This window comes from Halictus rubicundus, chromosome 1 (assembly GCF_050948215.1).
Source record: "Halictus rubicundus isolate RS-2024b chromosome 1, iyHalRubi1_principal, whole genome shotgun sequence".
Classification (NCBI taxonomy): Eukaryota; Metazoa; Arthropoda; class Insecta; order Hymenoptera; family Halictidae; genus Halictus; species Halictus rubicundus.
This window is the reverse complement of record NC_135149.1, coordinates 27,349,096-27,363,078: the sequence shown is the minus strand read 5'-3', so window position 1 is coordinate 27,363,078 and position 13,983 is coordinate 27,349,096. Positions and strand designations below refer to the sequence as shown.

Sequence of the window (13,983 nt, the reverse complement as noted above, 5' to 3'; positions counted from 1 at the left end):
TTGGATGGAATGTTCATAAGATTCGATCAAAATGGTCCCAACTTTGGGCATCAGAGAATTAACATTGTACAAATCGCATAAATATCGAGAAAAGTTTTTGTTGTTTTCTATGTGGACAGATGGAAAAATAGACTTAAAATATCTGTTTAGAAAAGGGGCCATTTTTTGAGATCGAAATAAAGAAGAAATTTGTACTAACAATAAATAGAAGAAGAGTTAATTGTTAGGAAGTTTAATCGTTTAATTGCTCAGTTTGGATTACGGAACACCATAGATATGTGTTTTAATCGTTCGCGACTCGATCCTGCTTTTCCCATAGAGACAAAAGCGTAGATCGCGCACACCCTAATCGTGAATAGGGCCATTCACATGTTTTCAGCTTACTATTGCTGACGAAGGCCAGCGGTATTGTTTGGGAAAGTAGAATAGGTGTTTTTTGGGAGAAACCTGTGGGACAGGACGTGCACCTTTTTCTTTTTATTCTCTGAACCCTCCTTTATGTTATTATTCCATACATTTTTTTTTAAATTCCTGAGGTCCTGTCTCTTATATTATATGTTGCCCTAATCTGGCAATGAGTACTAATTTTCATAAATCTTCAACCTCTTTTACACTATTCTTCAATAAAAATTTCTAATATTCCCCAGGTTCTATTTATTTTATAAAATTATATATTGCCCTAGTCTAGCAATGATTTTCATAAATCTTCAACCTCTTTTACACTATTCTTCTATAACAGTTTTTCAGCATTCACTCTAATCATGCCTTTTTCATATACCACACCTAAATCGTAACGGTGAAAGTCCTACTGCACACACTATAGCGGCGAAAGCCCTACTGCGTAAACTATGGAAGAACAAAAAAATTGGAAAAGCGAGATGATCATTGAATTCATAGGACCTCGTGATTTCGAATTGTTAAAAACAAAAATAAAAGACGGGCGTTCACGCAGAGCATGCATATTTATGCGCATGGAGGTTTTAAGCAAAACAATTGTGTAGACTTTGAAACGAAACAGAAGCTTATTGTTAGCCTCTGTCAAAATTGCGAGCTATTTGCTAGCCGTTAATAAAACGTAATTATTTCTTGCAGGAAATCGTAGAGAGACCGATCATCTCGTGACGTGTCTATATTTAGTAATACATTTCTTTGGAAATGACGGTAGTAGTAAGCATTTTGTGCCACTTAACTTTTTCCTTATTCTTTCTAGGAATGATCACCTGTCTTGAGGTAAGTGAATCACCTTGTGCAATGATTCCAATGATTAATGAACGGTTATTCCGATGATTTTATGTAACTAGCTATAAAGAAGATAAATGGATTTTGAATAAGAAAAATCGTATTGGTTTCTGTCGAAATAAAACGAATGCGTGTTTATTTAAAACAATATGAAATAAACTCGTTAACTAGTCTCTTGGTGATGGAAAGAGAGATTTGTTATACTTAAACTTATAAAAGTGCAGCATTGAAATAAAAAGAATGATAAAATATATAATTCTTTCTTCGTTTTATTGAAAAACAATAATTTCGGATTAAATTAAAATGCACAAACAGTACTAATAATAAACCCTTAACACTAATTAATGTGTACATAATACTACTTAAATAAAATCATTTTGATTTGGGAATGAAACAAACAAATTGTTGAACACCTGGACAAGGAGTAAGGCCAAATGGGAGTCAGAATGACTCAAAAGTTGTTGGGAAAAAGTATAAACGTTATATTATATATTATATATCATTAATAAATGTACAATAGGCATTTTAACAAGATAACATTTGGAATTGTATTGTCCGTTTACAGTTTCACGAAAAAGAAATAAGAGAAAAAACATAGAAAGGCCACCCGTATTAATACTGCAGTTAGTTTAAATGTGCGTTTGAATAAGTTTAAGTCTCAAAAATATATATATATATATATGTATGTATATGTATACAAAAATGTAGATATGTACTTGCTGCTGGTACAGCAATTTCATTTGACAAGACTGCAGATTATATTATATTGAAAAAGATGATTTTGCCCGAAACTTACATCGTCCAAGTTAATCGTCGCTCTAAGACAAAAATTAACAAGCCAAGCATTACATCCCCATCGACATAATGCCATCATGGAGAGTTCTCTGATGACGAGCTGGGCACAAGGGAGGCTATTGCAAAGATTAATCAATGTAATAATCAAGTTGACCTGCAAAACTATGTATCTGTACATCGTTCAAACACGTACCTATGATGATGATTAGAATGATCACGCAGATAATGCCGATAATGATCATCATTTTGAGATTTTTCCACCAGTACTTCCTCTTTAGCTTGCCCGCCTGCTGCTCGAACTGTGTAGCTCCCTGCTGCAAGGCATCGGCTCGGTTCTCTAACTCGGAGAGCTTCTGATCTCTCTCCAATACTTTCTCCACGTTTACTTTCATGATCCCCACGACCTCGTTGACGGTGGCCTGGGTCTGTTGCAGCTTTTTCGACGCTGCCGCCTGCTGCGGGGTACGTGGCCCACCCACTTCTTCTTCTCGTGAATTACCGCTGCCTTCCATGTTTCTGCAACCATAAAAATCACACGAATTAGGTAAGATATCCGAGCAATCATGTGTCGCTCTTTGCACTGACTTTTTGCGAGCAAAAAAGGGGTCCTAAGTGCAGCAGAGAAATCCAAAGTACAATCTCACAAGGATTATCTCTGCGTACTATTTGCTGTACTGCAAATAATGATACAAATACGAATCTTTCGTAGCCTAATCGATAGAAACGGGTGTGGAACAGAGATTTATTTAGCGAACGAAGAATTTCATGAATTTCGGAGTCGGATAATTACCGTACACACCCATAACCTCAAAGCTCACGGGGAAGTGTATAGTAGCTGGTCGGTTTCATGATAATTCTGCTTGTCATCGTGACATTATTTTATTGCATTTGGTAGAAACGGATGGAATATGAGAGTGTCATTATTATTAAACAAATACGAGACATTGAAATGCATATTTTCGGTCGCCGTAAAGCTGAAACAGCTTTCAACGTATTCGCGGATCTACCTGTTTATTTTTTATGCGCAACGCACAGGGTGAACGCACTCACGTGAAAATAAGAGATCCGTGGAGAACGCAGGCGAGAATCTGATTTATTTATAAATAATGACAGGTATTCCAAACTTTGCTTCGCTGACGAACACACTTTCACGACAACAGTAAATGACACATGATAAAAATGGCGAGACCCGTGACGTCACGTTTATTCCAACAACATTCCGCTATCACAATGGAAGAAAGCCGTTATTTCTCGTAATCTAATCTCTGATTCATCGGACAATGCCGTAGTCTGTATCTGTTTTTTTTTTGACATTTAGTCCGACTTATCTTTTTAAAAGTCAAGCGCACCTCCGAAATTCAAATTGACATGGTGCTGCCATCTCGAGAAGGTAGCATCAACTTTGAACGCGTGTTCCTTGTGTACCGACGTACAATATAATTAAGTAATTAATTTATCACTGGAAAGTTCGGTCTTCGACGAATGCTAGTTACGTAAAATTACGTTTGAATGATTCTTGCCGCTGTCACCGTAAAAGGCACGGTTATAACGGCAAGAATTTTTCGAGTATGTTGGAGACTGGAACGCGAATGATTCTTGCCGAGAAGATCGTAAGAAGCATGGATTAGAACGGCAGGAATTATTTGTGCTGCACAATGCACCCCTGAAATTATTTGTATAAATGTACTGGATAAGTTAATTGTGTCAGGTTGTTAGTGGATTAGGGTATAAATGAATTGTTCACGCACTTTAGCGCACACGAAATAAATATATATTTAAATAAACGTATATAAATATAAAGTTCCATGTAGATTTCGTCGTGCAAATTTCCTTGTACATATGCCGATATTACATCCATGTGATGTACATGCATTTCTTCTTCAACCGCTACCGCGAGAAGCGTTCGTATAATTTCGTTGCGTGAAACAGGAGCAAATATCTCTTCATAGTCGATTCCCGCCTTTTGGGTATGACCTCTTGCCACTAAACGTGCTTTATATTTTTCTATTTCTCCTTTTCCGTTTCTTTTTATTTTAAAAACCCATCTGTTGGATAATACTTTTTTATTTTCTGGTCGGGGGACCAACGACCACGTTCCATTTCTTCGTAATACTTCCATTTCTTTTTTCATCGCTTCCAGTCATAATTGTGTATCGTTACGTCCGAATACTTCGTCTATGGTTCGTCTGGAATTTCTCTGTCGCCATTTATTTCGTCTTTGATGGTGGTCCTTCGGGTTGCGTACATTTTTCTCGGTCGTCCCACGCTTCCTGTTCGGACAATCCTTGGTCTGCCGCGACCACGTTTATTTTCATGATTTTCTTCTCGATGTCTTTCGCCGTTTTCTGTGTCTTCATTTCGTTGGTTTTCATTCTCTTCGTCTTCGTTTTTCTTTACTTCCTCGGTTTCATCTTCTTCCGGATGGAAATCTGGAAAATAAGCCTTTACATTTTCGCAATCGATATTTTCAAAGAATTTAACGTCTCTCGCTTTGATGACTTTTCTTGTGTTTGTCGGAGCCATAAACGATAGGCTTTTGATTCCTGCGAGTAACCAACGAGAACATATTCTTGACCTTTCGGATCAAGTTTCTTTAGACCAGTAGTTTTGTTCAACGCAATTGCTCTACTCCCTATAGTTCGCAGAAATCGTATATAAGGTTTTTTTTTTAAACCACGCTTCGTACGGAGTTTTGTTCTCTAGCGATTTTGTTGGGCATCTATTTCGTAAAAACGCAGCTGTGTTTATTGCCTCCGCCCACAATGACTTTGGCAAATCTGCTTGAAGCATGAGACATCGCGCCATCTCTATTAACGTGCGATTCGCGCGCTCAGCCACGCCGCACAGTGGGCAATTTGGACAAAATCGGATTCAAAATCAAGGAACTTTCGATAGGAATGAGGTAGAGCGATGAAATTTTTTTTAAATGAAAGCTGCAACTTTGTAGAATATGGGAAAAATAGAGAGATTATTACCATCCAATCATTTCAACGAAAAAATGACTTCATTAGTTTTTGTCACAAAAATCTATTTTTTGCAAAATCCTGAGGTCGTAGACAAATTTTGAGACCAGATTTGAAATCAGCGTGAAAAAATCTATGGGAAATGATGTATAGCATGTGAAAAAAAAATTTTTTCCGCGCGTGGTATTGGAAAACCCATAATTTTCTTGAAATTGTGCAAGTTTAACGAATTTTTTCAAGGTTAAAAAACGTTCGTACCATAATCTCCCTATTTTTCCCATATTCTACAAAGATTCAGCTTTAATTTAAAAAAAGTTTCATCGTTCTACCTCATTTCTATCGAAAGTTCTTTGATTTTGAATCCGATTTCGTCCAAATTGCCCACTGTGCGCCGTTTTGCTGAGGGGTATACGCGACGGTAAGCTGCCTTGCAATGCCCTCGTCTTCCAAGAATTTTGAAAAATCTGCCGAAATATATTCTTTTGCGTTATCCGTTCTTAATTTTTTTACTACGCACTTGGTTTCTTTTTCAACGCGCTTTTTGAAGTTTTTAAAAGCTTTTAGTACGTCCGATCGTTGACGCAATATTGCTACTTCGGTATAACGCGAATAATCGTCGATAAAAGTTACAAAATATTTCGCGCCGCCGAGGGTTTCTGTATCTATTGGACCGCAAATGTCCGAATGTATGAGGCCGAGCCTCTTTTTTTCGCGACTTACAGGGCTTTTGTACGGCAATTGTTTGATTTTCGCTTTCGCGCACACTATGCATTCGTCATATACACTTTTACATTTTAAATTCATACCCGCTACCATATTGTTCGTATAAAGTTTTTTTTAAATCAGTGAAATTCAAATGACCCAAACGTTCGTGCCATCTTCCGCCGTTTTCACTGTTGTTTACGTTCGTTTGAAAAGCACAATTTTCTACAACGTCTATTATGTACAAGTCGCCTCTTTTTTTCCGCTATCATCGCTACAGACCCGTTTCTGCGTTTAACTGTTGCCCGGTTTTTGTCAAAGATCACTTTAAAACCCTTTTTAGTAATTTGCGCGACTGAAATTAAATTATACCGAAGGTCCGGCACAAATATCGCGTTCATTAGTTTTACCCGATTTGTATTTTGATCACTTAGTTGTACGTTTAATTCGATTTCACCGACACCATGCGATTTTATGCCTTGGTCGGAGGCTGTGAATACGTTCGATTGTTCAGTTTCATTTATTGTACGGAACTTTTGTCTTTCATTCGTCACATGACACGTAGCTGCACTGTCTAAACACCACACGTTTGATCGTTTCAATTCTGCTTTACACGCAATGGCTGTCATCGCGTCGTTCGATTTCTCGTTTTCGTGTCTTTTCCGAATGTAACGATCTTTTCCGCGATGCCCGATTTTCCGCACTCGTAGCACTTTACACTAAGACTTGCACTCGATTGCGGTTTTTCGGTCGTTTTCTTGAAATTGTTTGTTCTTGGTTTTGTAAACTTCGTTGCTTTCGTATATAGTGCTTCGCTGTTGACGTTTTTTTTTCTCTCTTTGTCTGATCTGCCGTCTCTTTCCTTTTGTCGCGCTTCTTCTTCGATCAACTTCGTTTTGAGGTTATTCACATTCGGAATTTCATCGCGCGACTCGATCGCCACTGTAAAATTCTCGTATTCTTCCGGCAATGATCCCAGCATCATGATTGATAACAAATCTTCCGGAATGTTTATACCAGCCTCTGCCAATTGCTCGGCTTTTGATGTGAATTCGTTTAAATAAACGGCCATCGTTGTGTCAGAATCTTTTTTCATACGATACAATTGTTTGTAGAGCGTTGCTTTTCTGGACGGGAGAGAGACTCAGGCAGGGTTGCCCGCTCAGTCCGACCCTGTTCACAATATATATAGCCGACACGGAGGAAGAATTCAGGAAAGGACTGGTGGGAGGAATAAGAGTGGCTGAAGAAAGATTCTGGTCCCTAGCCTATGCAGACCATGTGGTGGCGGTAGCAAGTAAAGAGGGAGATTTGAAATGCACGATGAAGAGGCTGGAAAGGTACTTAGACAAAAAGGAATTGACGCTAAACACGGAGAAGACTAAAATAATGATTTTTAAGAGAGGGAGAGAAAAAGAAGAAAGCTGCATGGAACTGGAAGAGGGAAACGGCAGAGGAAGTCAAGGAATTCTGTTATTTAGGAATAAAGTTTGAAAGCAACGGAAAAATAGCAGGTCACGTAAAGGAAAGGATAAAGAGAGCGAACGTGGTCCTAAATCAAGTATGGGGAATCGGCGAAAGGAAATTTAAAAATGATTTTAAAATGAGAATGTTTCTCTTTGATACGTTGGTACTGGGGGTACTCCTATACGGGGTAGAGCTATGGGGCTTTAAGGAGAGAACAGAAGTAGAAAGGATTCAGCTGAAATATATAAAGTGGACACTTGGTTTGGACGTGCGTACTCCAGGATACTTGGTACTGGAAGAAACAAAAAGGGGGAGGCTTAGAGTAAAGGCAGGAATTAGGGCATGGAAATACACGGAAGGAGTAAGAAACAGAGCAGGGAGGAAGATAGTCAAGGAATGTCTGAAGGAAAAGGAATCAGGGAAAGTTCAGGGCGAAAGCAGGAAAGAAAGGGATGAATACTTAAAGAGAAACGGATGGAGCCAAGCAGGGGTGGAAGAGATGATAAGGCTAGAGATGGAGGTAGCGGAGAGGCTAAAGGAGAGAGACATTGAGGTACAACGGCAAGAACAATATACAAGGATAGAGCAGTCAAAATATAACAAAAGGTACAAGTTTATAAGAGTGGCAGAGTTACCAGAATACCTAAGTAAGTAGGGAAGAGGGGAAAGTCAAAAGTTAGTAGCCCAAGTAAGATGCGGAAATGCAGAAAATTGGAACAAATACTGGCTGGGAGAGGAAGCAAGAGGATGCGACCTGTGTGGGGACAGGTATGGCAATCTGGAGCATCTAACAAGAGAATGCAGGGAAATGGAGGGAAGGATCAGGATGGAGGACATACTGAGTGGGAGGATAGATTCAAATGTTGAAGCGTGGCTTCAAAAGCTCAGAAAAAAGAGAGATAAGCGAGCAGAAATATAAAGGTAATATAAGGAAGCGTAAACCAAAGATAACAGAGTAGGAAATGGTGCAATAATCGGAATAAGAATAGGAACAGGCAGAATATAGGTAGAGTAGTCAGGGTAGGGATGGGTGAGTCGAAGAGAGAAGGGGAGAGAGAGAGAGAGAGAGAGAATTAATGCGTGGATAAGATAGTTATTTTTTGTAATCATAGGTTATTGTAAACCGAGTCCAATTCTTGGCCGTAAGGCTGAATAAAGCAATATTATTATTATTATTATATGATTTAGTTGATCACGTGTCATACTTAGCATTATCATAGCTAATGCTTTCTGATCCTTCTTGTTCCATGCGGCTCGGTTTTCTTCCGTTTTGTGTTCGTCACCGTTTGCATATGACCATAGCTCATTGCAGATGAGTACGCTCCTCATCTGGAGTTTCCACGATTCATAATTTTCGTCGTTTAATTTATCGATGTTTTGCGCGCCGTGTAGTGCTGCCATTGTTTTTTATCGATGACCACGTTTTTTTTTTTTTAGGTTATCACGCGTGAATTCTTCCGTTTTTCATTCATGCGCAACCTGGGCCCATAACCTGTCAGGTTGTCAGTGGATTAGGGTATAAATGAATTGTTCACGCACTTTAGCGCACACGAAATAAATATATATTTAAATAAACGTATATAAATAGGAACATTATCTTTTGCGCGATCGCTTCGCATGGAACCGGTAATGACAACAGAACTCCGGCAGGTGTCGTTGCCGCGATCAAGCCGCTATCGATATACTTCCTAACAAATTGTACAATGATTTCGAATTTTGGTAGATCAAGTATGTTTTACTGCAAATATTTCTCAAAAAGTATCAATTTCAAATAGTACGAATAAACTAAAAAATTTATGGGAAGGGTGGTTTAATTTGAGGTCCGTGTCTTTCCAAAATGTTTGAGGTATTGAAACTGTTAAAAAAACATCTGTATAAATTAGAAATACTATCAAATTTTAAGAAAAATAATGAAATACACGTTGCTACATCAACTTCGCCCTCTTTCAAATGAAAACGCTTCAAAAATCTTTTAAATTCGAGCGATAAAATGAAAAATAAAGTAAATAAAATTTCCAGGGCTGCGCAAAAAATTGTCACGACATTAAAAGTGCACGAGGGATGTCAGCGGATAACAATAACGCAGAGAATAACAAATTTTCGGAACAACCCTCGACACACTAAGTGGACAGCCCAAGTCTTCACGAGTAGATCATAGAATGACGAAGAAGCTACCGAAAATTCTGCCGAAAACAATTACAAAAATTCCCAATAATACTCTACAATCTCGAAGCCACAATTTCCCCGTTAAAAACGTAAACTCACCATCGCGAGGAGCCATGATTCCCATCTTCCGGCGGGTCGCAGACATTTTCGCGGAGCGTGGTTCACGGCAGCCTGGTCTCACGGCAAAAATCGCAAAGAACATAAATAAAATATCCTGCGGATGCTCGTGCGCGCACTACCATCGCATCTCCAGGGCCGTACAACCGTCCGGGAAATCCTCCCCAACAAAAACAAACCCTAAAACCACGATCGGATCGTCAACCCCCCTAAGCAATTAAAAACGCCCCTCGATTCTCCTCAAAAAACCATTTACAACTTAAATAAATGATAATCCAGATCCGGTCCAAGTCAGAAACTTTTCGGAAACAGACCAACAAGCCTCGGTCGTTGGCCTATATTCCCAAACATGTCCCCAGGGCCGTGAAAAGTGGAGGACAGCCCTGGGCCCTGGCTTCAGGGTGTGTTTGCGCATGAGGGTTGCAGCTTGCTCGCATTTATTGACTGGGAGGCTGGTGCATGCGCAGGTGTCGTCTCGAAATTCTCTGTCGACCTTCGATGCATCGACTGGTGGCTCGTCGAGGGTCCAGGAAAATTTCGAATTCTCAAAAACCACGGTGGAATTCGGTTTTTTCCGCTGAGCCGGTTTCGCTGAGCCGGTCTTCGCGGTTCGGTTTCGTCGGGGGGAGAGGGTCGAAAAGCGACGGGACTTAGGGGAGGTTTTCCATCGAGATTCGAAGGCCCGTGGTCGATCGAGATATCGCAACGAGCGGCGGCGATATCGCGGCGGTGCCGCTGGAAATTTTATCAATACCGCGGCCGTCTAGTCGCTGACAGTCACTCGTGAAAAGTACGCGGTCATCCGACGGGGTTGCCAGGCAAGCGGATAGCTCTAGCCGAGGACAGCAGAAGCGAGCGACGAACAACATGTGAGTACAACAACGAGAAAACGTTCCCATCGCGTTCGTCGACAGTGATTTTCGCCTGGAACACCATCAGCGACAGACAAGCCCTGACGATAGACCGCTGATCCTCCGAACTCGTCGACCTAATCCCGTGTCCACCTGCTAGACACACCGAGACCCCCCAACACCCGTTCCTCCATCGGGAAACACACGAATCCCCTGATTAACGGCTGATTTTCCTCGACAAAACTTCGCCAGCCAGCTCCTTTGGACGATTGTCGAATGTGTGTCAGCGGGAAGGGTGGCTTTTTGCCCGAGATTCGAGCTGCCTCGGTGGATCAGTGGATTTCGAGGCCTGGTGGATCCGAGCGGGGGACTGTCTGGAAATATTTCAACAATTTCGATCAGTGCTTAAAGTAGAATCCTCGAGGATTTTTTCGAAGAGTCTGCGAGAGAGACGGCTGCGAATTGGGGTCGCTGGTTTTTCAAATCTTTGTACTTTCGAACGGAGATTTCGCGATGATTTTCTGTTGTTGGGTTTTCTCGATGTTGAATTAATGATTTGAGGGTATACGGGGTCAGGTGGTTCTCCGGGGTTGGTCGGGGTTTGATGTTTCGGCATTTTTTCCGCCAGCCATCGGCTCGCCGGAGGAATCGAAGCCCGCAAGGCGGATTTTAAGACGCAATTTCCTAGGCCTTTGTCGGCAATCGATCCTCTTGCACGGCCAGGCCGCGACACACGACAGAATTTCCGATAAAGTGCAGCAAAGCTTAAAGCGGACCACCGAGCCCGATTTCTTCCGGACGGTGAAATTGCGGTCATTGAATTCCGGGCCCTCGGCATGGCCCTGTTTCGCGATCGAACGGCGAACGATCCGAGACAGCCATGAATTGTGCAACAATCGCCGGATCTGCCAGACGTGCTCCGCCGTTGATCGACCGTCGACAATTTTCCCAAAGATTCGTTCCCTTCCGTTTGCAAAATTATTTTATACTCGTAGGGGGTTACCAAATGTTAGGTTGTCCCGGAAGATTCTTTCCCCATGTGTACCTTCAACCCTTTGACTATAGACGTATTGACGACAGACGTATGTATACGCCCTCACATGTTTATCAATATATAGGAAAGACGTGGCACCGCTACTGCAAATAGCTGAATAGTTAGTTATCGTTATTAATAGTTTTTGGCAATATTGTTCACTCTCTATCGCGAATCGACTCGCATAAACTTAGCCCTTCATGTGATAAACTTCCTATGTGAATGTTTATCTAGTTCAATTTATGATCAGTAGACCACGGACTTTATGCATTTACGATAAAAATTAGTAGTTTAAGACAGTCAAGGGATTATTAGAATTTAAAAACGCTGTTAAAAGAGGAAATAATTTTCCGTTTCACTCCAGTTTGTCGAAAATTTTTATTTTGTATACAGATCCTCTGGTGATCAGCCTTAGAATTTTATTCACTCGGCATTTTTCTAAATAATATACCCTAAAACGCTGTCAAACGCTGTTAAACGAGGAAATAACTTTCCGTTTCGCTCCAGTTGGTCACAGTTTAGATAACAAATTTTAATTTTGCATAAAGATCCGCGGTCTAGAGTTCAGCCTTATAATTTTATTCACTCGGCATTCTTCTAAATAATATACCCTAAAACGCTGTCAAACGCTGTTAAAAGAGGAAATAACTTTCCGTTTCGCTCCAGTTGGTCACAGTTTAGATAACAAATTTTAATTTTGCATAAAGATCCGCGGTCTAATGATCAGCCTTATAATTTTATTCACTCGGCATTTTTCTAAACAATCTATCCTAAAAATGTTTGGTCAGCAGAAAGGGAACCGAGTAAAAATGTGATTAGTAGTGAAGATGCAGCAATTCCCCGGCTGTTACCAACATTCAATTTTTTTCTTTATATTTCCTTCACACACATAGCGCACACCTAGGCGAACGTGCTAACGATATGCCAGCCGCAGCGATTGTCATGCGAATATCGAAAGTGCACCGCAGTCAAAAGGTTATCTAGATAACTCGAGCATGTACAAACCATTATCTGTTAGTCAATGTTTCATTATTTCTTAAGACTTCTCTCATTTCAAGTTATTTGATTAGTTGGAAACCTATTCTGATACTGTGCGTATCGATCGGGAAACGAACTTTCGGGACAACCTAATAGCTTGGGTACTGTGACTGCCCCGGGATTTCTTGGTTTACTAGAATTTTACACAATTTCGATTATTGTTGCTTTCCAATTCTCGGGCCTCGCGGGCCGCGTTCGACCGCTGTAACGAGTGCGAAATTTTGATGCTTGATCGCCGGCGGCGATGGAATCACAACGTTACAGCGAGACAAGAGAGCTAACACATTTTTCGAACCGTGAAATCGCGAGGCTTAATTGCGAACACACACGTACCGGCGGCAATCAATTGCGAAACACACGGTGCTGTACGTTCTACTGGCTGTTTCTATATTTAGATAATCAATGCCGGGCACATTTGCAGAAACGTTCTACGGCTTTGCCGATGAAAAATTGCCCCGGCCGCCGGCGCGCCGCGTGCCCAAAATTATTTCCAATGTTGCATAACCGCGCGGACTAATTTCAGCGATTATTCTTCGACATGTTTTTCTCGAGCAGCTGGATTCGCTGCGGCGTGCTTCGTTCGATAAATATTGTTCTCGTTCGAGTGTGGATCGAACAATTTTTGGGACTACTCTTGAACGAGTCGGGCAAAATTGATCCGGTTGAATTATGTTCGACAGAAATTCGGTCGCTGCTTCGTTCGCAAAAGAATTGCGCGTGCTTCGAATTCGCATAGCGTAAACAAGGTTTGCCCATAAGCAGATTACCCTTGCGAGAGTCAGACATGACCGCAACACTGTTAGTGTAACGCTCCTTTAAACAAATATTGATTCTACGTGCCATCGGGGGCTTGTTTAAATACAACGAAGGTAGGTACCTGCCAGTAGATTCTTCCTGGAGTGGTCAGACACGGTTGGGTCAGTTAAATTAAGATATCGTTCACCTTCCACAATACAATATCTATCGATATCTCCGATACAGCAACTTTTTCGAGATTCAGTTCTGTATAAAACGAGCAATGGTTTTCGGCAAGTAGATTAATCCTGTTTGAGTCGGACAGGTTTGAAATAATGTACAAGCAGGCAGATTCTATGTGATAACTTGGTCGAATCAATTAAATTCAAGTACAATAGACGCTCAGTGTGCGTAAGTAGATTGTCCCCGAGTGGGACAGTAAAAAAAAATGTAAATTTGTAAATGTAAATGTAAATTTTTCATGTATGAAATCACCAAAATGGCACAAACGTACCGTTAAACGAACAGACTGGAGGACAATAATACGTCATCTGTAAAGAACTTCATAGCAGTTTTACACTGAGTCACTAATAATCCTGTTTAAGTAGATTATCCCTGCCGTGGTCGGGCGAACTGGAAGTTCCACTGCTAGAAGTCCATTCCGAACGCTACACTCTTGTTACTTTATGAACTGGTGACGTTCAAGTTGAAAACATTGATTCCTAAGGTTCATAGAGTTCGTGTAATATTTATTCTACACAGATTGCCACGTTATAACCAAAGTCGAGGCGCTACGTCAGAGCTTTACAGCGGCTGTGGATATAGTACGTGTCGAAAATGATTAATCATTAAAATCACAAAGAACGTTTAGTGAAAG

General features: G+C 40.8%; 2 protein-coding genes across 4 annotated transcripts in view; one reads left to right on the top strand and one right to left on the bottom strand.

Moving 5' to 3' along the window:
• Positions 1–1,490: 1,490 nt before the first annotated feature.
• Positions 1,491–9,562, bottom strand: Syb (Vesicle-associated membrane protein synaptobrevin). Of its 2 annotated transcripts, none has more exons than XM_076798203.1 (3): positions 9,432–9,562; positions 2,228–2,550; positions 1,491–2,150 (listed from the first exon to the last, which is right to left on the bottom strand). In XM_076798203.1, exons 2-3 carry the CDS (start codon positions 2,544–2,546, stop codon positions 2,110–2,112), a joined length of 360 nt encoding a protein of 119 aa, XP_076654318.1. In that variant the 5' UTR covers positions 2,547–2,550; positions 9,432–9,562; the 3' UTR covers positions 1,491–2,109. The 2 variants fall into 2 exon arrangements, with proteins under 2 accessions (XP_076654318.1, XP_076654309.1); XM_076798194.1 differs by lacking the exon at positions 9,432–9,562 and adding an exon at positions 3,085–3,234.
• A 553-nt stretch (positions 9,563–10,115) lies between these two features.
• The window catches only part of Nsyb (neuronal Synaptobrevin), a 45,010-nt gene continuing 41,142 nt past the window's right edge, over positions 10,116–13,983 (top strand). The window contains exon 1 of one of the 2 annotated variants that reach the window (XM_076798167.1): positions 10,116–10,318. In XM_076798167.1, the coding sequence (XP_076654282.1) occupies positions 10,317–10,318 (2 nt within the window). In that variant the 5' untranslated portion in view covers positions 10,116–10,316. The remainder of the gene's footprint in view (positions 10,319–13,983) is intronic. The other variant, XM_076798159.1, reaches the window with a different exon arrangement.

Bases quoted from the DNA above. Each gene is read 5' to 3' on its own strand.
- Syb (XM_076798203.1), bottom strand. From the start codon at position 2,546: ATGGAAGGCAGCGGTAATTCACGAGAAGAAGAAGTGGGTGGGCCACGT. The intron at 2,151-2,227 runs GTACGTGTTTGA...TCTTTGCAATAG, and splicing joins CATTCTAATCATCATCATAG to CCTCCCTTGTGCCCAGCTCG.